Source organism: Parasteatoda tepidariorum, chromosome 4 (genome assembly GCF_982258835.1).
Source record: "Parasteatoda tepidariorum strain Cologne lab strain chromosome 4, Ptep-v5.0, whole genome shotgun sequence".
Lineage (NCBI taxonomy): Eukaryota > Metazoa > Arthropoda > Arachnida > Araneae > Theridiidae > Parasteatoda > Parasteatoda tepidariorum.
Window position 1 is genome coordinate 73,230,064 of NC_141758.1, and position 24,225 is coordinate 73,254,288.

The 24,225-nt window shown below is 27.4% G+C and overlaps 1 protein-coding gene across 5 annotated transcripts; it reads left to right on the plus strand.

The window, feature by feature from the left end:
- Window positions 1–296: 296 nt before the first annotated feature.
- LOC107445216 (ecto-NOX disulfide-thiol exchanger 2) lies at window positions 297–23,812 on the plus strand. 5 transcript variants are annotated; one of them, XM_043046755.3, is made up of 6 exons: window positions 297–2,399; window positions 4,264–4,323; window positions 9,552–9,995; window positions 13,360–13,507; window positions 17,349–17,520; window positions 21,629–23,812. In XM_043046755.3, the coding sequence occupies exons 1-2, from the start codon at window positions 623–625 to the stop codon at window positions 4,275–4,277; spliced, it is 1,791 nt and encodes a 596-aa protein (XP_042902689.1). In that variant the 5' UTR covers window positions 297–622; the 3' UTR covers window positions 4,278–4,323; window positions 9,552–9,995; window positions 13,360–13,507; window positions 17,349–17,520; window positions 21,629–23,812. The 5 variants fall into 5 exon arrangements, 4 of the variants coding, with proteins under 4 accessions (XP_042902689.1, XP_042902690.1, XP_042902687.1 ...); XM_043046756.3 differs by lacking the exon at window positions 9,552–9,995; XM_043046753.3 differs by lacking the exons at window positions 4,264–4,323; window positions 9,552–9,995 and having other exon boundaries at window positions 297–2,482.
- Window positions 23,813–24,225: the final 413 nt, after the last annotated feature.

The following is a 24,225-nucleotide window of genomic DNA, read 5'->3' on the forward strand; positions in this document are numbered from 1 at the left end:
AAATAATTTATTCGGATTTCTGTTCGCGATTTTTGCATTTTAACGTCTTAATCACCAGTCATTACATTGTACATTTAACATCAAATAAAGAAAATAGGAAAGAAACTGAACATTGATTCTTGCAAAGCTTTTTATTTATTCAACGTTCATTAATTAATTAAAAAAGATGATCATTCAACAATTAAGGAAATACATATTTCTGATGAAAAGGCAGAAAATCAATACATCGAATAAAATATAATTACATACCCTTTTAATAATCTTTTATTATTTCTTGATAAGCTTTGATTTGAAATGAGCGCGCCATTTTCTGTTCTGTAGACGTCTGTAAGAAGGACAGGGAGGAGGCGTTACTCATTATGATTAGTATACTGCGCATGCTTGAAAACATGCCTTGAAGGGTCATCCTGTTTCCTGAGGATTCACAGGCATCCTCACGTTATACACTACCATAATTAAATCTAGTTGATCATCAAATTCGTTCATTACTTTCATTTACCACAATAGATAACAGAAGTACAGATTTTCCTTCTGAAAACAAAAATAAGTCGAGTGGAACTGAATTTCGATCATTTAATCCGTCTTGTTCCAATTATCACTGACAAGAAAGTAGATATAAGATATGAATTGCACGCAAGGTAAAAAAAGAGAACGGAGTCCTGAGAAAGAATGTAAGAAAGATAACCCTCACTCTAGAAATCTGACAAATATTAATAAAGAAGTAAACTCTAATAAAGAGCAGATAAATTCAAATTCTAATATTCAGCAGCAGTTACAGCCATCTCATCCAACGATCTCGTCGCAACAATCGCATCAATCTCACTCGCTGCAACCAACAATTCCTGCAATAGCTCAGACTTTTTCTGCTTATTATTATGGCGTTCCAGAACAGAATGATGTTGATCCAAATCAACGATCTCTTTCTATGATGACTCCTTTTAACATGTATGCTGCAATGAATCCTCAGTGGCCTAGTTACCAAATGGATGGCATGGGAATGCCTCCGAATACAATGCAAGCTTCTACTTCACTTCCTGTTAGCTCAGGCATGGATATGATACCTAGTACAAGTGCTGGTATCAATCCTTATGCAGCCTACATGCCCATGACAGGTGATATGTATGGTATGATGGGAAACTATTTACCATATCCTATGTATCCTCCAGACAACTCTATGATGATTCCTCCAGTTAAGGAAACTATCACTTTATCCTCTTGTGTTCTTTATCCTCCTCATCCAGGGCAACATTTTAAGACGAGAGAAAGACATCCAGGTTGTAAAACTGTGTTTGTTGGAGGCTTACCGGAAAAAATTTCCGAAGAAATAGTCCGTGAAATCTTTAGTAGATGTGGTGAAATAAGTACTGTTCGAATGAGTAAAAAGAATTTTTGCCATGTGCGGTTTATTGCAGAAGCTTATGTAGACCAAGCAATGATGTTATTAGGCTATAGATTAAAAATAGAAAATAAAGACGAAAGCGCTTATTCTGGAAGGCTCCATGTTGATTTTGCTAAAGCAAGTGATGATGAGTATGAATGGGAATGTTTGCAACGGGCATTACAAAGAGAAGCTCGTCATCGAGAAAGAAAGGAGCAAGAAGCTTTAAATCCTCCAACGCCACCACCTGTTGTTTATTATTCTGAGCATGAAGCAAATCTGTTAACTGATAAACTTAAGAGCAAAGAACATTTCAAATCTGCTACTCATGTTTTGATTACTTGGTTAGAAAGAGGAGAATGTAACAAGAAAACTTTTGGAAGTTTTTATTCTATGATTAAGTGTGCAATTTTTCATTTGCAGACATTGTTCAATGAGAAAGAAGAGTTAGAAGAAAAAATGTCCATTGCCAAGGAACAGATGCAGCAAAAAATGACTTATATTTCTTTATGTTTCAATGAGATATATAAAGTTTTTGAAACAATTCAAAGCTTACCATCTTCAATGGATATTTTCACAAAAGCTCAAAGAAAAGAAATTGAGATAATGAGAAAAAAAACATTGATGATCATCAAAACCCATTCCAGAGAATTAGTTGAAGAACGTGTTGAAGATGAAATGGAACTAAGTGAAGGAGAGGAAGAAGAGCAAAAATCATCAAATATTTCTGAAAATACCAAAGGCATATCTAAAGATGAAGTTCGGAAACTGCGTGAAGAAGTAGAGGAGTTGAGGACTCGTTATCAAAATGCTGTTGAAAAAAATGCTACATTAAAAATAAAGATGGAATCAACTTGTAATACATATGCTCAAATTCTGCAAGAAAAGAAAGAAGCTATAGCAAAACAAGCAGAGTTATCTGAATTAGAAAAATTTAAAGAAGAATTTGTAGCTACTCAAGGTCTTAACACCGCTTCTAGCCAATCACATGATGTTAGATCCAGTTCTGTAGATGAAAGCGGTAATAGTATGAGCACTATTACTCAACATGAGATGTGTTTAATTGCTTTGATTGCGACATTCTTGAATGTCCATCCCTTTGGAGTTAGTATTGATTGCATATGCTCATATTTAATCAAGATTGATTCAAATGTAAATGCTACAGATATAGAAAGTTTATTGGAAAGGTTTCCAAATTTATTCAAAAAACACACTTCTGGAATTGGAGCTACTTTGGTGAAAAATTGGAAATTTTTAGGCTTCTCTTCAATATCTCATTAAGCTTTTTTTTTTTTTCCCCATTTAATGTTCATCTTTTTTTATTGAAAAACTAAAAAAATTTTAGATTTACTTCTATGTCTGATTCCTTTTTTTGATTTCCAAATTTTAATAAAATATTTTAATTAAATTTTTATCATAATATTTAGCTTTTTTTCTTCTAAACTTATTTTATTTCATATTTATCTTTTTCCTTATTCATTTGAGTTTTATATTTGAAAGCTATTTGTGTGGTAATATTCTGTTATTTTGCAATTTGTTTTAGTACTAATATGGTTAATGCTTTGGTAATATTGTGTCATTCCATGTCATATCTATCAGTTTAAGACCGAACCCATGATTTTAAATAAATTTGGTGAAATGGGCATTAATTAATTGCATCAAGTTTTAATTTGAAAATTGTTCAAGTTATAAACTTTTAAATAATAAAATTTTCATGAAAAGCAACTGAACTAGCAAGTGGATGTAATTGTTTTCAAATTATAGCAGAAGAAACTTTCGAAACCATCGTAAAGCTAAGAATTGAGGCTTTCAATAGATGCTTTTCAACACTTTCTGAGGCTAGGTCAAACTTTTAAAGTGACTTGATTGGTCATTTGACCTGAAATATCCCAAAACATACTGTCTCAAAATATTAAACAAAAAATTTATCACTGCAATATTCTTCTACACATGTAAGAATTTGTACTTTGAAGTGTCAACATCAAAGATCTGAAGAATTCATATAAGTTGTATACTATACAACTATATCTAGTAACATCTAAGACATTTTCATCTCCTTCACCCGTATTAAAAAATCTTAACCTGTTGTTTGTACATCAACATTCATAATAATCTTTGTTTTGTCTACTTTTAAAGTCCTAAGCTTCTGTTCGCACAACTATGACAACAAAAGTCAATGAGGCTTTAAAAAATATACCTTAATTTACTCTAAGCTTATATCCTACCCACCATCAGCAGTCCCATAAAACAACACAGCAACAAGTATCCTCTAAAGGCACTTTTTAATTATTTAACTACACAGTCTTGATCTTGCTTTCATTAGCACTTAGGCATATCTTTTCCTTGAGAGGGTGTCCAGAAATTTAAAATTGGGGTCTAATACTTACGCTTTCCATAAATATTTTAAATATACATTGGTTGCATTTAAATATTTAAAACTTAGTTTATTCATAAATTTAAAACTGAATTCGATTTTCAACCTTATAGCCCAGTAAAGTTAGATGTTTTCATCGGAAAAAATAGTGGCTAAGTTTTTTTTCACAGACAGCTCTGTTATTTTATTGTAAATGATACTCAAAAACTTTCCTCTGTACGTTTTTTTTTTTTTTTTTTTTTTTTTAGTGGTGAAATGAAATTTCTTCTTGAGAGAGGAGTGAGGCATATTTTCTAATGTATATTTTTTTCACTGAATTGATTTAAAAACTCCTTTCAGTATTATCTCTTAGTGTCAATTTTTGAAAAATATGCTTATGTTTTTTTTTTTATGACCCGATGTTACCTTTTCCCCTGTTCTAATGTTTTTTAGCACTGTTCCAAGATAAAATGTAAAATTGGGATTCTACTGTATTTGGAGCTTGAGATAATTCTTGAAACTTTTCTTTCAGCTGGGAAACAGTAGATTCATCCGACATTGTTTGAGAATTCCTTCTTTTTGGATAACTATAGTAATCTTTTAAAACTTTTGCCAATTTTTAATTTTTTTCACTGTTTTGTCCAAATTGTAATCTATTCGTTTTTAAAAAAGATTCCAATTAAAAGGGGTGCAGACAATATTTTAAGTTACAAAATCAGATATGAAAATGTATTTTCTCTGACTAAATATGCCTTTTTTTTTTACATGGATTCAGATTTCTGATTCCTAAATATAGTGGGTCGCTGTAATCTGGGAAATATGGTTTCAATAGTTTGACAGGACAGCGCTCCAAAGTTTGTATCCCCTATGGTTCATTTTGCGTGTTTCACTATATTTCAAAAAGATTTTAAATGAATTACATTTTTGCACTCAATTACAAAATTTGTGTGTGCGTTTTTTTTTGCATCATTTTAAAGAATATAATTTTATGTGGCAAGGTACAAAATTTGAGCAAAATTGGTTGAATAGTTCCGGAGATATTAAATTTTTAAAAAAATTAGATATTTAAAATTTGATTTCTCAGGAACTATTGGACAAATTTTGTATATTGTCTTGTAAAATTATATTCTTTAAAATGATGTAAAAAACTGCATACCTTACCATTCAAAATTTTTTTGACTATTATTAAATAAAATAAAAAATAATAAATATTCAAGTAACTTCTATCAGTTTATTTTGTATAGTGCAATTGTCTTCTCTCTTTTATAATCAGGACATTTATTTGATTAAGCAATTGAAATATTGTTACTTTTAAAACATTTATAAATTTGTTATAAAGTTAGTAAAATTAATAACTCTCAATAACTTAATAAAATATTTTATTTTTTGATTAAACTAAAAAATGGATTTTAATTTTTAAAATTCTGAAAAATGTATTATGAAAAATAAGTAAATTAATAACACATAAAAATGAGAAGGTTGAAATAAAGGATGTTTTAATAAAGTGATATGTGTTGATTTGTCGATATGTGTTGTTCTGTTAATATGTGTTGATTTATTAAAAAATATATTATTTATATTAGTAATTTTAAAACTTAATATTTTTCTCCCAAGAAAAGAAATATTTGTTGCTTGCATTGAAAAGCATAACACTTTTAATTATACAGTGTTTAACTCTTTATACCTTTTTTTCTCTTAAGACTCCTAGGTACTAATTCTTACTTAAGTTAAGGAATGTTGCAATAAGAAAATGTACTTTATTCATAATTTTTTGAGACCACATGCTACGAGTTATTTTAGGACAAAGATCAAATCAGGTTACTTTGAATGTTTGACCTAGTTTCAGAATGTCATATGTTGTTTCAATTGATAGGTCTTGTAGTTTGAAATTTTCTTCTGCTATAATTAGACAAAAAGTTGCTACCAATTTCTCTGTATGCAAGTTTGTCGTTTTTTATGGAAACTTTACTTCATTCAAATGTCCAAAACTTTGACAATTTTCAAATAAAATATCTACAAATTGATAATAGTTGCTTATTTTATCACATTTATCCATTCCAAATAATTTCATTAAAATCAAAGGGGTCGGCCCTGAAGTGATTGATCTGATGTGGAATGACGCAGTTGGAAGAATTACAAAAATGCTTTCTGTAATTTACTTTACATTTTGTGAAAGATGACAAGGTTATATTTTATTTGTGAAAACTGCTTGGAAACTTATAACTCAGAACTATAGTGCTAAATTTTTTAAATCTTCAAATTTATTTTTCTGATCTTTTGTTTGATATCAATGTTATTTGCATGCAAAATTTTTAAATTTCGAGACCTGTCATTTTTGGTTCTATGTGTAATTTTTTTTTGTTTATTCAATAATTTATTAAGCTTTATTTAATCTATTGCATTTTAATTTTTGTTATTTGTAAAAGCTAAGTACTTGTATGTTTTTTTGTGTTTTTTATTATTTTTATGTCTCTCATTTGGAACTCATGGAAAATTTATTTTAAATCTGGATTTCAGGTGAGTTAAATAATGAATGAGCCCATATTTATTTTTTTTATTCCAATTTTTCATTCCCAATCAAGTTTCCCTTAAAATTTTAAGAATTTTTATTTTATTTTCATCTTTTTTTAAAAAATTACTATAACATTAAAATATGGACTTTAAAAAAGGCAGTAATGGTCTGTTTCAGTCATTGTATGTGTTGTGCTCAAAAAAGATATTCTAAATAATGTTTGTTCTAATGATGATCAGTGTAAATTAAATGCTTCATATTTGCCAATTAGTTTATGGTGACAATATTTTAAATTCTGAAATCAGACATACGTTACTAAACATACCTTTTGTTTTCTTTCCAAAGTTAAGTTTATTTTAATCTTCACGTTATCTTGAAGTTTTTCTGCAAATAAAAAATTTTTGCATTCAATTCAAAAATTTTTATAGTTTAAGTTTATCGAACATAAAATAATTTTGAATAAAGTATTTATTATTTATTTTTTCTTAATAATCATCAAAAAATTCTGTAATTGTAAATTATAATAATTTAACCCAATTTAAACTTTGTAATTTTAAATGATGAATTACAGAATTTAAATTACATATTTCAATTAAAGGTAAAGGTTTAAAAATACAGATTTTTCCAACATTTTGTTACACAGAAAACTTTTTCACCATATTTTATTAAAGTTTTGTGCTTGGTCATTAAAAATAACATTGTTTAAAAGGGTGTAAAAATAGTATATCTTACACTTCAATATTTTTCTATCTTAATTAAATATAATATGTTGTTGGAAACTATATATCTTTCGCTAATAATTTAATTGTGTACAACGTTTTTCAGTTTTTATTAGCTTATAAATTTTCTGTTTTATTGTAAAATATGTTAGAAGTAAATTAATATTAAGAAGCTTAAACTTCCAAAACTTTCTTAACTTATCTATTGGCACCATATTTCAGATTATGTTTCTCCGAATTTTGATTGTCAAAAAACCTAAATCATAAAAGAGAAATTGAATTCTTTTTATGAGAAAATATGATTCAGTGTCCAACTTTAACTTAAAAAATATTCTGCACTAATTAATTGGAAAATTGGAGATCACTCTTTGAACCATTAGGATTTGCACTAAATCTGATCATTGAGATCTGAGTTCTTGAAAATCTGATCATTAAAGCAAAAAACTATTCATAAATTTTTTTTTGTGTGCACATTTTACTTAATTTTTTTCTGATGAGTTATGTCAGTATACGCTAATTCATTTCATCAGTGATGAATTTTTTTTTATCGGAAACTAAGAAAGCCCCAAGTTTATTTTCAAAAATAAATAAATTAATTAATTAATAAAATAAAATAGAAATTTGCTTAGTTTGCATTGTTTCTACAAATTTTTTTTATTCCTTTTCCAAAGCTAAAATCAAATATCCTTTTTTAAGAAATAAATTTAGACTTAAAATATTATATGATGCTTAGATTAATAAGTTTTGTTTTATTTTACAGTTAAACAAAAAAATTTTGTTTTCCTTCAGCATCTTGAATTCTGTTATGAATTTTTTCAACTTAATACCTTAATTTGAATGAAATTTCCGGCTGTTTTAAAAGAAATTAATTTTAAAACTGAATTGTTTTGTTAATCTTATTTTCCAAAAAGCTTGACGGCTTGCTGAAGCAAGTCAAAAAATGTAAGGCAGATATTAAAATACTGATTTTTCAATTACCTTGGTGAATTGTAAAATTATGGCAATGTTTGCTGAGAGCCAAATTTTTTACTTAGCCTTCAACACATATTCTGCATAATTTTATACAGTAAACTAAATTTACACAGTGAAGTAAGTTTTTCCATTTAGTTTGATAGTAAACTGAAAGTAAATTAATTGAAAAAAGAAATCTTATTTTATCAAGAATTTCTTAACTAAAGCTTTAAAATGTTATATTAACAAGCTTTAGTATTGAATTACAGATTTAAGAATGCTGGATATTTGTATTGGTATTCAGAAACTTTCTGTTCCATTCTGAATGATTAGAGATTCAATCTTAATATGAATACAATACAGAATGTAATATCTATGTTAGGTTAAGTGTTTTTGAACTCTTTTTCTGTTAAAGATTGCATAAAACTTTATTAGCATACATATATATTTTCAATTTTGTTTCTATTTTTTATCTTTCTAAATTCTAACAACTCAAAGAACATGTTACAAAGCAAGCTGAAGAAATTAAAAAATTTTTTTTTTTAAAATTTTGTCCAAAGGATTTTTCTTCTTAAAAAGCGTTTTTTTTTCTCTCAACCAGGGTTGGCAAGATTTTGCCGCAGGTGGAAAAAACCATGGTAAATACCGGTAAAAACCGTCCTGGCAAAAACAGGTTTTTGCCAAGCAAATTGGCAAAAAGTGGCAAAAACCTATATTTTCCAAGATGAGAGGACAAAAACACATTTTTGATACAAAATTATTCCTAAAATTGAAATATATACTATGAATATAAATAATTACAAAAAAATTAACAAAACTATTACTCCATAATTAAATGATAATGTATCATTTTAGTAGTTTAAAACATTATTGATTGGAAAATTTGTGATTATTCTCTTTTTTTCAGTGAAATGAACTTATTTTTAAATTAATACAAATATAATTTAAAGCATAAAATATCTATCAACATGTGTAGTTAATTATTGTAAAAATAATAATTTTTTATAATAAATAATAGTATTATACAAATAATAATATTTATTTGTAAAAAAACATTTATTTTAGGATTCTAAAATGAAAAGAGATCAAAAACTTTCAATCTTTTAAAAATTATTACCCTTAGGTATATTAATTATTAATATATTAAAAATAATTTTTTCATGAAAATGTATCAAAATTATTATTCCTTATGATTGATTTAAATTTGTTTCAAGTATTTTGTATAAATATTTAATCAGCAATTTAGATAATTTGGTTTTTGCCGGTTTTTACCAGTTTTTGCCGGTTTTTACCAGGTTTTTGCCACTGTCCTGGCAAAAACCCCTTTTTGCCGGCAAAAACTCCAACCTTGCTCTCAACATCGCGTTTTAAATCATTTCATAAAATTTTATTTTACTCTGAGTAAAATACTTGAAGAATTTTTCAAAGTAAGTGACTTATATATTTTTCTTTTACCAGTAAAAAATATGCCAAGATTTTGTTTTATTTACAGTTGCTAGCTAGGCTGCCAAATTTCTTTTGAATCTAATATTTTATTAGAAAGTACGCAATCTGATAAATTAATGTATGGTGCTAAAAAAATGGTTATTCTGTTTAAAGAAATTTAGCTAATGTCTAAACTTTATTTGATATCATTAGCCCTACTTATATGGAACATCAAGCAACTTGTTTCCTGAATTATTTGAATGTTCGACTTATATATTTTATCGAACATTAAAAACTTTGTATACTTTTGTTGAACTGTGTATGCAAACCAAGAACTGCTTTAAAAGTTTTTAAGCTTTTGTTATCGGTGAAAGTGCTATTGAATAAAATCCATTCAGTAAGTAATTTTTTGCAAGATTATCTTAGTCATCTGAAGAAGACACAGGATAAGTGAACATGTTATTTACTTTATTGCTTTTGAGTTGGAAGAACTATGAAGAAGCCACTTAGGTTTATCTTTATGTGTCAAGAAAGTAAGTCTTTTGACTTAATTAAATGGGATTCTGCTCTTGGTGATGTCAGTTTTGCAAGTTTGTTTAAGAAGTTATGCATCAAGTTCAACCTTCCAATAGACCACTGTACTCTTGCAATTTGTAGGTAAGAACTTTTTTAATCTCTTTATTTTATGAGTCAAATGCACATAGTAAAAGTCCAATATTACAAGAACACATAACAGTGGGAAAAAATTGTATTCAGATGTTGAGAGTGACAGGAATTAATGAGCAGTTTTCTGTTGTCAGAGCTCTTTGTTATGTATTCCCTTCTCCCAAGGCAATGTTCATAAGATATTTTTAAGTTAAAAAATTTCATGCTTTGCAGTATTTCATGTAGAATAGGAATTATTAAATAGGCAAAGAGCATACATATACAAAAGATTCATTCTGACAAAATTGCATTGTTACAAAAAAGTATGCTATTTTTAAAAAATCAAGATCTTTTTTTCCCCAATACTTTAAGAAAAGTTTAACAGACTGAACATAATTAATTATTGTAAGTATTCAAGTCTAGTTAACAGTTTTAGGACTACAAAATTATATGAAATACTATTAAGAAAAATCACGTTCTCCCAGGAATATCTATGCCAACTTACCTTTCTTGGTATCCCCTTGTGTTCATCCCTGATGGTTTCAACTGTGCTTCGATATTCATTATTTGATTAGATATTCTCTCGTATAATGCCAAGATTGTTAGAAACAAAAAAATGTGCTTTCTTTTAAAATTTTATTGATGTTTCAGTGCTGTTTTCAGTACTTTTTACTACTTATGACTGCATGTTTTCTGAACATGCTCTATTAGCCTTTTTCTATACATCTGCTAGTTTTTAGTTTTAGTTATTTTTTCAGCTCAAAAAATAAAGGCAGGTAAGTATGTATTGTCCTATACAGAACCCTTACAAGCCTTTTTGGGCTAAGTGGCAAAATAGAGTCTAATTAAGAGACCTCTTCCTTTGTTTTCTTGAGTTTTACAAAAAAAATAATTTAATTTTGTTAATGTTTTTTGTTCTTCACAAACTTTTAATGATAGTGTGTAGTTCTAAAGAGTCATACTATTTAAGAATTAAAAAAAAGTCTTTATTAAATATAGAAAGTTTTTGTTAATTTTTGCAAGTGTTCTAGATATTTTCTCATAAGCTTAATGTAATGAAATTATATGATGTGTAATACAATTGGGATGTGGATTTAATGCTGTACACTTGCTTCTTTTCAGATGTTTTAAATTTTTTTTTGTTGTTTAATTTGAATGATTCTAATAGTACTTTATTGATGCAAGTTACATAAACACAAAGATATTTTCAAAAATCTAAAGGCATGCAAATGTAATAAACCAGAACTACCTTTTTAAAAATGATTGTCACAGAATTGTTTAGACATAATTTTTAAAGAAACAATCTGTTTCTAGTTTTTAATTTCAGAACAATCTTGTATTAACTGTTCGAAAGATGTTGCAAAGTTGAGTAAATGACAAACATTAGTTTATTGATGAAAATTGAATACAGATATTTAAATAATGTTTTACTGTTTCCCATCCGTTTATAGTCATTTGAGGGTTAAAGAGGATGATGATACTCTTTTTCCTGCGCATGTCAATCAATTCAGAGAAGGCTCTTAAATTTTTTAACATTTTAATTTTCTCTTGTTCAACCGATAACTTCACCCAAATTAATTACAATTTTGGAATCTTAATTTTTTAGTCTCATAACTTAATAATTCACGTCAAAAGGGAAAATTTCAAAATTAAAGATGTATTAAGATAAAATAATATTTTTCTAAAAAATATTTAAATGAATGCATAAATCTAAATATTTCATAACATTCTCAGAATCCTAAATTTTAGTTCTATTCTTTTAATGTTGTTATTTTTATTAGCAAAACAGGATCTGTATTGTGATTTTTAATTTAGTTTCAACTTAATATACATAAAAAGAATGAGAAACAAAGAAATTTACAGAAATTAATTTTCACAATTTTTTAAAATTTAATTAAGTATTATTTAATTTTATTTTTTAATTTATTTAAGTATTATTAAGTTTAAATACATTTTAACACAACTAAAATTTTATTATGGGTGTTTTCTATCTAAAAGAAATATTTTTTTCTTCAATGCCTACTTGATTGACACTCCTCATTCAAATATGAGTAGGGCAGATTTGTTAGCCACCCAGATGCACCATAATAGATGTGCTAATGCATCTTCCACAGTAAAGACAGATAGAACAGAGAATGAAATAACATCCATGCTAGTCTAACTTTCACTTTCTGACTTAGTGGCATACTAAGTACTTTAAAAGTTCTTTTTTTCAATACTTTTTCCAGTTTAATTTTTATTTTAGGCCAATTTGAGAACACAGTTTTATTTTTTTCCTAAAATGGTAGGAAGGGTTAGTTTTTCCCTTAAGTTTCTAAGTCAGTACCTGTTTTCAGTATGATGTCTATGTGGCTATGAAATGTTAATTTTTTGTCTAACATTGTCTACTTTACACATTAGCTTGGTTATGTAAAAAATCCTCATTGGAAACAATCTGTACCTCATTACACGACTAAAGAGCATTTGATTTTGATTGCAGCACCATATTTCTTTCTGCATCTGGCTTACTAGATGACAGACTCTAATGTACACCAGAGTTGCAACATAAACTCTTCATTAAGTTCTTGCTGCAAAATATTTTTGAATTAAAATATCAATACAGAATCGTTTCCATACTGGTATCAATTCATAACTAAGCGAAGTGCTGGTGGTTGCCTGTTGGAATGATAGAGAATTACCTCATTCTGTAAAGAAAATGTCTTTTTAAACTACTTAGTTGTTAAAGGCTCAGTGATCAATGCAACTTAGAGCGATAACTTGTCAATCTTTCCTTCGGTGAATTTATATTGCATAAAATTTTCATATAACTTTTTCCTCTTTAGAGCGAAGTGGAAAAGAACTCATAAACTAAACTATTACCTCTAATCATTAAACTAGAAGTATAAAATCTACTGTTTAGTATGGCAGATAAAAAATGCAGGCTGTAAAAAATGCATGGCAAAAGTTATTAATTTTACTGTGAGGTATGGATTCTAATATTGTCACCTTCCTTCAAATTCAATATCATGAATTCACAGAGGAAACAACTATATCAATTATGAATAGTAAAGGTGGGTATTAGTTATTATTTTTCTCTGTGTGATATGTAGTCTAGATGTATGCCAGAAGTAGTAAAACTTATTAAGGTTTGTTTTGTCCTGTAGGGTTGATAGTTTAAATATTGATCTATAGTTTATTTTCTTGCCCTATTTTAATGTAATTAAAATTATTTAAATTATACTATTACTAGTGCTAATTATTATTTAGTTAACAATGCTACTTATATTTTGCTTGAAATTTTTCAAAACTGCATTCAAATTATCAACTGTTAGTTGTGTTATTTAATTGTTAAGTTTTTATTAGTTGCTGTATTAAATTTCATTTGATTTTTTTTCAGTGATAGATTAACATGCCAGCCACTGATTCTATGATTGCTGATGGTTTCATTCCCCATTTAGCTGCCAACAAAGTACTGATTATTTTGAACTAAACATCTGTAAGAACAATAAGTCAGACGCACTAATTGTTGTTTCTTTAATAGTTCGGTGAGTTTAATTCTTGTTTAATTTTGTTTTGTGTTCTTTTAATGTAGTTAAATTATTTTTAGAATTGTATTACTTAGATAATTTTCTGTAAGTAATTTTTGGTTTTTGTTTACGACAACCGTACTGCATATCATGAAACTGCATTTGAGTACCAAAAATAGAGGAACGTCAAGCCCTGTTACTCACCTGACTATTGACAACAAATTGAAAGCAACACGAGTGATGTTGCTGTCAATCGTAGAATTGTTCATTTTCTGTTTCTTTTCATTATTTATTTTTTGAAATAAGAGATAATTTCAAAGAAATTTCCTTTGCATGTTTTGATTTAAACTTAATTATATCATTTAATTGAATTGATGCTTTATTCTTTATATGCATTCCTAAAGTGATTATTTATGAGTTTCTAATAACTTTTAAACTTATTTGATGTTTTTATAGTACTTTTTTTTTTCAAATAGTGACTTTCTTCTCAAGAAGGTTGGTTACTTTTGATCTGTATGCAATTCTGTTTTGCCCTAGTCCTTTCCTTGAACAAGAAATTTTGTGTTACGCTTCTGAATTATCAATATGATCTGTAATTGTTATTTTTCCTGCTTTTTAAGTTCATTTTGTGTGCCAAACACAATAGTGGTTCTAAAAGTTTCGTAAAATTTTGTATAAATTCACTTTTTAATAGAATTACTTGATTATTTAGAAATGCCAAAATATCTAGCTTTTTTTGGAGTGATATCCTCAGAAGGGAATAAAAAAAGGTATTTAAAAGTGAAAATATTAAAAGATATTTACAGCTTTTTTATTTTTTTTTTTGTAGAGTCAGCTTTGGTAAAAAGTGTAGATGGGGATAAAGTGGGTACAGTAGAGCGCCGATTGTGCGAACTGCCCGGGACCGAACGTGTTTCGGATAATGAAAAGTTCGGATAATTGGAAAGTTGTTTAAAATCTAGTTAAAATGATTATTATTTATGCAGTAACTTCCCTTCACACTTTTTCCAGGTTTAGGACAGGCAGTAGTATCTAATATAGCTCTGTTTAACAGTTCTTTTTTTTTTCAATTTTTAAATATTTTTTTATTTATTTATTTTTTTTTTACTTCGTTTCATTTTGAATTATTTCAATCATATTTCAGCTTTTGTAGTTTTTTTTTCAATTACTGTTTTTAACACACTTTTCTTTATTTTCCATTGCAAAAGAAATCCAGCAAAGACTTTTGTTTCAAAGAAGATGCTCTTTTTTGAGCAGCTATATCCCTTATTCTTTTTAAATAAATCAACTGAAGTGGATCAACATCATTTTGACGTTCTAGCCAATTCATTGCAATATCTAATGAATTGCATGCTTCTATATGAGAAGGTCCATTATCTTGAGCTTCGTCTGTGGAGTTTCGATTTTCACTCAAAATTTCAGCAACAGTTTCATCATAATTTAAAATCCTGGGACGTTTTCAGTGTCTCAACACCAGTCTTCTATTTCTTCTGCTGCATAATCTGGCATCTTTTCACCGGAAACGTTCAGAAATTTAGAAATTTTTTTTATAAGTTAAAAAAAAGTATTCTTAACTTAAAAAAAAAAAAAAAGCAATTCAGACATAATTCGGATAATTGGACGTTCGGATAATATGGGTTCGGATAATCGGCGCTGTATATGTTAAAAAATATGTATTCTCTCCTTTTATGCTGAGATAATTTGTTCAATATTTTTAGAGATGTTTACTGGGATTGAGGTAAGCATTTTTAATTCAGTTTTAGAAACTCGATGTTTACAAACTATCTGATTATGATTGACTTATAATGTTTGTTAGTTTAAGCTGTTGATGAACTTTCTTCTAATATCACTTGAAACTTTCAAAAACTATTAGTTTTAGTACAAACTAGTAGAGAGATATCTAAAAAACATATCTACATAGAAATTTTAGAAGAAATTTTAAAATTCTATTTATTATGAATTGTTTTCTGAGGTAGGGTAAAGAGGGTATATGGTTAGGTTTAGTTAAGTTTTGTGTGGTAAGGATATTTTCTTTACTTCTGTATTAGTTTTAATAAGAATCTAATGTTCTATATTTTATTATGAAATAGCTAAAAAACAAGTTACTTGTTTGACTATAGCCCTACATAATGATTTTAACAATGAAAAACAATTTGTTTTAAATTTCATCTTTTGAAGAGAAGAATGATTGGAGGAATAGCGATATAACAAACATATTATACAATTAAACAAATTATCAAAGTAGCATAATATTGTTACTTAACGATCATATTAAGATATAGATGAGTTTTCATGCTAGTTTCTGCCTTCATATGGCAGTTTTTTCATGGAAAACAAAACAATATCCTTAAAGTAATTAAATTCATTAAAAATATGTCTGCTGTAAAAAGTAAAAATACTTTAAATTACCACTACTGATATTAATTTTTACAATCTTATTTATATTTCAAATAAACCAAACACTATTGTGTAGAGTTCAGCAAAATATACTATTAGAAGTGAAATGTAATTTTTATAGTCCTAAACATTAACTTTTCAATATGAAAAAAAAAAGTATTTTTTAAATTTAGTTCTTATTTTTTTTAAAAATGTATTTAAGATACATTTATTTAAGAGCATATATTTTTTTTCCAAAAAAATATTAACATAAGTTTTTGAATGAAATATATGTACTAATACTCACTAGAACTATTCTTACTTTACTTGACTTTGGGATTAAGTGGTTATATCAAAACATGTTCTTTTGAATACATTACTGTAAAAAAAAAAAAAAAAAAAAAAAATCAAGCTAAATAGATAAGTTATGCCTCATATTTAATCTATATGAATCCAATGTTTATAAAATTCATTCAAATTTTCCACAAAAAAAAATTGAATGGTTTGGTTTTAGAGTGTTATGATGGTATGTTTAAGTTATTTTGTTAGTTATTTATGGGCACAATTTTATTTAATTCTTTTTGGGCACCGCGTTTTAATTTAAATAATCTCATTTTTTTTTAATCTATATTTTTTTTTTTACTTTAATCAACAACCACATCTGATTTTCACTTACACCCCTATCCTTCAACGCCTTCCAATATTCCTTCCTTCACCCCTGCTTGAGAGTGGATTCGTTCACAGGAGTGAATAGTCAAAGCGACAGTAGCGCCACCCTTCGGTGCGGAGGAATACATGAGCGGGAGGAAAGAGCGGCAGTTCGATTTTAGGTATTCCCTGCTGCTGACGACGGAGATTCAACGTGATCTGTGGAAGGATGCGGGGTGGCCGGCCACGCGCGCTTCTAGGATAAGTCCTTTACCATTTTTTTTTAAATATATTTTTATGTGCCCGTAAATTCTTTTATTGTTGTATAATTTTGGTATGACGTAACTAAAGAGAAATGATTAATTTTAAATAACCTGTCGAACTAAAATGTAAGTTATGTAGCAGTGAAGCAACTCATTTTTAAATTGTAAACTTATTTGAATTATGATTAAGTTCTTTGAATAAAAATATTTAGTCTGGATTAATTATGCTGTTGGATGTGAATCCTTAAAATTTAATTTGCTTTTATCTTCCAGATCACCAAGATTATTATTGCTGTAAATTTAAATGTGCTAATAGTTTTAAATTAACTTAAATTACTTCTACTTGTTATATCTGATAAATTTTGTTAGTTAAAGTTAAATCCACTTTATACCATCTAACCCTATATATTAAATTTGAATGGTATAATTGAAACTGAAACATCAGTATTTATGGCATGAAACTTGAAGCTCTAAAATGAAAAAGACACTGTAATTAGAAGTTATATTAAGGAATAAATGTTTGTTGTGTATTTTGTAGTTAGTTTTCCCTCTAACCTCATATTGTTTTTTAGATAGGATCATTAACTTCAGTTTTCCACTGTGTGGAGCTGGAAACAGTCTTCTTATCTTGCTGCATATATTATCTTTGCTTTGCTGGACACCACTTTCATGACTATAGTTGCAGCCAATGATTAAGACTAAAGGGCTTTCATGAGGCTTAAAGAGATTATTGAAGGATTAAAGGTCAGCATGCCAAAATAAATTTCTACTGATGTTAAAATATGTTGTAAACTTATTATAAATTTTTTATGTCAAGCTGTTTTCTAAAAAAAAAATTCATAAACTTTAAAGCCTAGCTAAAACAATACAAAATATATTTTTTGAATATTGTATAAATATAAAGGGGGATCAATTATTGCAAAATAATTCAGAAAATTACTGGAACAAAAAAGAAGGGATGCATTGCCTATCAATTCAGCTATTTAAAGTTATTGAGGAAAACTTAATCTAAAGTGATAAATTGAAATAAGTTTTAGTTTTTAGGATATTGTGAAAAAAACGATCTAAATCAAGTTATGCATGCAAAAAGTCATTCAATTTTATATGTAGGTAGATATGCATTTATTATTCACACTATCAAACCTTATTTTTGCTTTGTCCAATACTCAAACCATCCATGTTCGTAAATATATTTAACAGATGTGTAACAATAAGATCTTATTTGTATCAGCAACAATCAAAATCAAGCTATGAAATTACCTAAGATTGAAACTCATATCTTAACAATTACCATATTAATGTTTCTGTTACAATATTGAAAACAAAATGTTCGCCATAGTGAAAATAAAAAAATTATAATTATTTCTTCCTATTTTTTATACTATGTAAAAATATAAAAATCTTGTGATTAATATTTGTACAATTTTTTTTTATTGATTTAAATACATTTGTATTCATTTTCAAGTTTTTAAAGCAAAATAATCTTTATTTTTGCAGCTTTACTGTTAACTCAGATTTCATATATATATATATATATATATATACAGTCGAACCCCGCTATAGTGAACCGTCTGCGGACTCAGTAATGTGTCCACGATAACCGATGGTTCACTATATCCAAATTTTTTGAAGAATATTTTTTGCATAAGACAGTTGAATGATTGAAAATTGACTTTGCAATTTTGCGTAAGTTATTTAAAAAATTATTAACTAATTAACAGATAATAAAGCAAAAATTGATGGAAAAAATAATTACGTTGCTAAATATTAGTTTTATTTTCACTTTTTATGAAAAAAATTTGTGATTTTTGATTGAACACAATTTGATTTTAAATTGAGTTCATCAATTTTCTTATCTACAATGTGCAAAGAATGCAAGATTTTTACATTCTGAACAAGATTTCGAGCCATCTTGACAAAGCATCTTCTACGTTTTCTCTTTCAGCTCCACACAGTTTTTTCGATGAAACCATGTTTTTGTCGTATGCGGCAAGAATTGCACTTCGATTTTTCCAAATGTTTGAAACTGTAGATTTTGACAAGGAAAATTCCTTACACAGTGTCGATTGATTGGTTCCATCATCAATGCGCTTTACAATTTTAACTTTGCCCTCTATCGAAAACGCTTTTCTCTTTAGAGAATTTGCCATTTTCACTGCTTTTGAAATAAAAATCTTGTCTCAAATAGATAATGTAAGAATATGAAGAGAGCAGCTGTAGAATGAGTTAAATTGTTCCCCTTCTTGATTGTCAAGGGGTGATTTGTAAAGAATATGATTTGAACAGATAAGAAAATTCCAAAAAATCAGCAGGTGGCCAAGTTAACTAGTTGTAGAGCAAGCTTGGGGAAAAGAGATAAAGCAAGGCTTGTCAGGGAGGGGGGAGAGTAAGATAAATGATCTGTTTGACATTTATTACAGTATAGTTAAAAGTGATAAGCATAAAGGAGAGTAATATGACACATTTTATAGGAATGCATTCATTTTCAGTCCCAACACCTACAAGTTTAAAGATGGAGGACTGAAAAAGATATTTAAAGAAATGAAATTTGAGTCCACTATAACCAAGTTTCCAAGTTCTAAGCTGTTCACTATATCCCAGGTTCACTATAGCGGGGTTCGACTGTGTATATATATATATATATATATATATATATATAATATATATATATATATATATATATATATATATATATATATATAAGACTTGCATGCCAGTGTATGTATATATATATATATATATAGTTATATATATATATATATATACACTGGCGTGCAAAAGTCTTTTCTTAAGAAAAAATACTTAATACAGTGAAAATTTAAAAGAAAATTTATTTACTTATACCGTGCATTGAATATTCCAACAAAATATAAATGTAAGGTGTCATTATTGATCACAAAAGCTGTTTTATTTTACTTTGCTTTCATCAATATGCCGCCTTTTGTAAGTATTACATCTTCGAAGACGGAATTCTGCAGTGTTTTGTTGCTATTATTTTTCCATGTGTATTTTTAACATTGGTACAATCAAGTCATTACTATTGAAGAGTAATTTTTGAGCTATTCTACGAATCTGTTGACAAGCCAACTGTTCCCACTGCTGCTTACTCGTATTGAGGTCTGATGATTGCAGAGGCCATGGCATTACTATAAGGAATTTTTACTTTTCTTTTGATTTCAAATAATTGTAACACCGTTTAGGAGCATTATTTTGTTGAGGAATGAATTAATTTTGGCATTTGTTTTAGAAGAAATAACATGATGAATTTAGGTAAAATAAAATTTTTATAATATAGAAGGTATAAGGTTTCTTTCAACTATTTAACTATTTTTAGTTCTGACACATTTTTTTTTCTTGATTTAAAAAATGCTGTTATTGAAAAGGGAAAGTATGGCTCGTATCATATGTCACATATATTTTTGTATAAGTTACAGCTGTTCTAAGGGAAATGATAATCAGGTTATTTAAAGTAAGTATGAATGTATTATGGTGGATAAAAATTTTTTGCTTTATAAGTCTTAATCTTTTTTATACAAAAAGAACATATTCCTGAAATAAGAACTTTGGTGCCCAATAGGTAAACTACAAAAGTCAGTTGAAATTAAGCAGTTACATTTAAATCTGGCATGCAAAGTTGAACAAAGGTTTTGCGGCCCCCAGAACAAAATTTATCGTGAGTCCCTTTCTCAAATCACTAAAAGCTTTATTTTCATAGTATGTAGAATTTTTGAAAAACTTTTATACAAAACTGTAATTTATATACATATTTCTTTTATTTCCTATGAGCTGCGCAATCAGTCTTCCTGATGAGCAGACATAGTGTGTTCTCCAGAAGTGGTATCCACACTTTCAGGACCACCACAATCGGTGAGATACCGTTGACCATGTTAATTTGGACGTCTAGTTTCTGCCACACTAGATGGCAGCACTGAGACTCTATTTGAATGCTTAAGTGCACTAGGAATTTAATTTTTTCGGAAATGCAAAGAGCCAATATGGCACTCCAGGGATCTTTTACATCATACGCATAATCATACAACATGGCCGCAGAGGATTTTCTGCATCCCGAAAATCCGGTGTCTGGGCTGGGGATGACAAACCAACTGCGCCACCCAGCCACACTAATTTATATATATAGATATAAAGAAATTCTATGCAAATTTCTTTTAAGAAACTAATTAATAAACATTATTTTCTGAGAGAAATTTTGGTTGAGTCCTCAGCAGTTCCGAGTCCTTCCTCCCCTCTCCCCCCTTAAGTATGGCCTAGCCTGAGTGCAATCTCCAATTATTTTATAAGATTTTGCAATTTCCAATTATTATTATTATTTTTCAAGAGTCATTTTTCACTGAATTATTTCTGTCCGACATTTATAAATACAAACTTTCCTTATATGCAAACACATTGCTGATTTTAATTATGCATTATTATCACGAAAGAATTTTGAGTTACTCAGAAAACATCTGTTAAAGCAAATTTTTTAAAGTTCAAACTTAGGTCAAAATGAAACTAAATGCTGAATTAAACATAGACATATTTCAAACTTGTACTTTGAAGTATTTTTTTTTTAATAAAAAAAGTTAAAATTGTTGAGTTTTTGAAACAATGGAAGGACTTAATCCTATGACAACTGAAGTCCAGATACACCAATTGTTGGTAAGAGCCAATTTAAATAAATAAGTTTGCGTACTTTCCCCCTACATTATTTACTACATAAGATAGGATTGATTTTACGTTTTTGCCTGTTTCATACACTTAATAAAACAGCTATATTGCAAATAAAAATGCAATAAAATGGAAGTATGTTTATTTTTTAATTGTTTTTTTACATAATTTCTTTCTTTTTTTTTAGAGGGAAAAGTGCCTTTTCTGCAACCAATTCCTAAAGAAATATATTACTTAACTGTGCATTCATACTGTTTTTACTGAGAAAATTTTCTTGTGTTTTTGCTTTATTGATTATTATTGGACTTGTATTCCAGTCTTAGTATTAAATTGGAGATTATTTTTGATAATCCTATTTCAGAGGATATTTTTGATAAGCTTTTAAACTAATTAAAGGGGAAAAAAATATATTTTTCAAATATTTTTCAATTTTGAATTGAATATCAGCTATTATGTTATTAATCACAGATGTTTTTAGTCTTAAAATTGTACAGTTATTTCTTTGGTGATGAATCATTTTATTTATTAATTCATAAAAGGAACATTTTTTTTCCCACCATATTTAGTTATGCAGTTTATTTTTATAATTCAGCTAACTATAAAATGTAAAAAGACATGTGGTTGTTTTGTTGCCTAAAATCTAAGCTGGGCCGCTTCATGATTTGTACTTTTCATAAAATGTTTTATAATTTACATTAAGCTGAATATCGTATAATCCTGATTATTCAGCTCTTGCTGGAACAGAATATCAAATGTTTAAAACTAACTACACCACTTGTATAATTATAGGACGAATTATTAAAAAACACTACAGAAGCATGCAAACTTTTGATTAGTCTGTTACTGCAATATTATTTAAGGAAATAATCTGTTATCTATATTTTCTAAATTCACGAACGTTACATTAAAAATATTAGACACTATCATAAAATTAAATAGTTTAAAAATCGACTTTTTAATGCAAAAAACATTCATATGATTTGCATGAATAAATATTTGCTTTTCAATGCAACATCACAATTTGAATTTTACTATTTCTAAGTTAGACATTTATTAATTTAACTTATTTCTAACTATAAGGAATATATAAGTTTTTTTTAAAACAATTTTTCTATGTAAGCAAATCAACTACCTCAGGTATGTTTGAATGCAAGTCTTGAGGGTATTACAATAATGGAATAGTTTATATAATAACTCACAATTACTGTTACATAATATTTATAGTGAGTTTCTACTATTTAGTCAAAATGTGTAAAAAAAAAAATTAAGTCACTAAACAAATAAAATTTTATAGACTTGTGTTAAGAATCAATCTTGTTGAGTAAAAAGAAGCTTATATAAAATTAAATGGGTAAATGAGGAAACATCTTTATTATTTGCATACCTGCAAACTTATGCAGTTTATGTGAACAATATTTTCTAGTGATGACTAATATATATTACTCTCAGTTTGTAAAATTTTATTTAAAAGTATTTTAAACTAACAACATGAAGAATAAAAAAAATTGTAAAACCCTAAAATTTATGCTTTGTTTATGTAAAAGTCTGACAAAATATATAAAATATTTTTAATAATGCTTTTTCTCGCCTTTTCAACTACCATCATAAAAAATTTCTAGGAAAAATTGTTGCAGCTATGTTGTTTTGTGCTATAAACTAATAAATTTGTAACGAAATTTCTTTTGTAGTTTCTTAAGGATGTAGTTTTAGAAAATAACACATTTTATAATATAGTATAAGACATATTATAGTTGCAATATTGTACTCTGAAATCATATGTTTTGAGGTTTTAAATTCATAAACTACTTTTTTTCTTGGGAAAAAAAGACGTTTAAGTATCTTTTTATTTTTGAAAAATCTGATATGTTGTCTAAAATTTATGATTGTGTTTGCCAGAGATGTAATTTTTTCTTTTTAAATTTGCTTTATCATTTTGTATGGTTCATGTCTAACTGCATAGTATAAGCTCTCTTTTTTAGTATTATTGTACTTTTAAAAGTACTGAAATATTGTTTTGTGCATATCTTATGCATATCATACATTATGCATATCTTTACATTATGCATATCTTTATGTATTGGATACATTTTTATTTACACTTTTTTTCTTTATTTTTTTTAAATAAATTTTCACTTATTTTTGTATGTAAGTATATGTTGATGAATGTATAAAAATATTTCTTTTCATCTTGAATAAGGTCTGAAATGTAGGACACTTTTAAAAGCATTTAATTTTGAAAACACTTTCTCTTTTGTGGACAATTTGTTGCATTTTCATTTGAGTACCAATTAACAATTTTCATTTTATATTTCTACATTCTCTTTTTTATGTGAGTCTCTTTTTAATAAAAAAATTTAATATAATCAAATAATTTGTGTTTTGTGTGAGTTTTTTAAATTCTCAAAGAATCTTTTGTTCTCAAAGTTTATATGATTACTTAATTGCATTACTTTCTTTAAAACTTTAATATGAAATGACCCTATGTTAGTTAATTAAATAGTTTTTCATCAATTTTTCCGAATATTAGTTCTCATAATTTAAGGCATTTATTAAGTTGGTAAAAAATATATTTAATATTCAATTAATTTTGTTTTGTATAAATAATAAATGTTTGCTTCAATAAATGTTGGTTGATGCAAAGATTTCCCTTTGCAATGTATTGCTAAGTGAATTTCAGAATTTTTATTATAAATCTGGTAGGCAATGGAAAAAAAAAAGTTTTTCGCTTATTTACATTTCAATGAAAAGTGTTAACTTAGTGCTATGTATATGAAAACATGAATA

What these genes read in the sequence shown, in the direction of transcription:
- LOC107445216 (XM_043046753.3), top strand. Translation starts at nt 623, where the DNA reads ATGAATTGCACGCAAGGTAAAAAAAGAGAACGGAGTCCTGAGAAAGAA.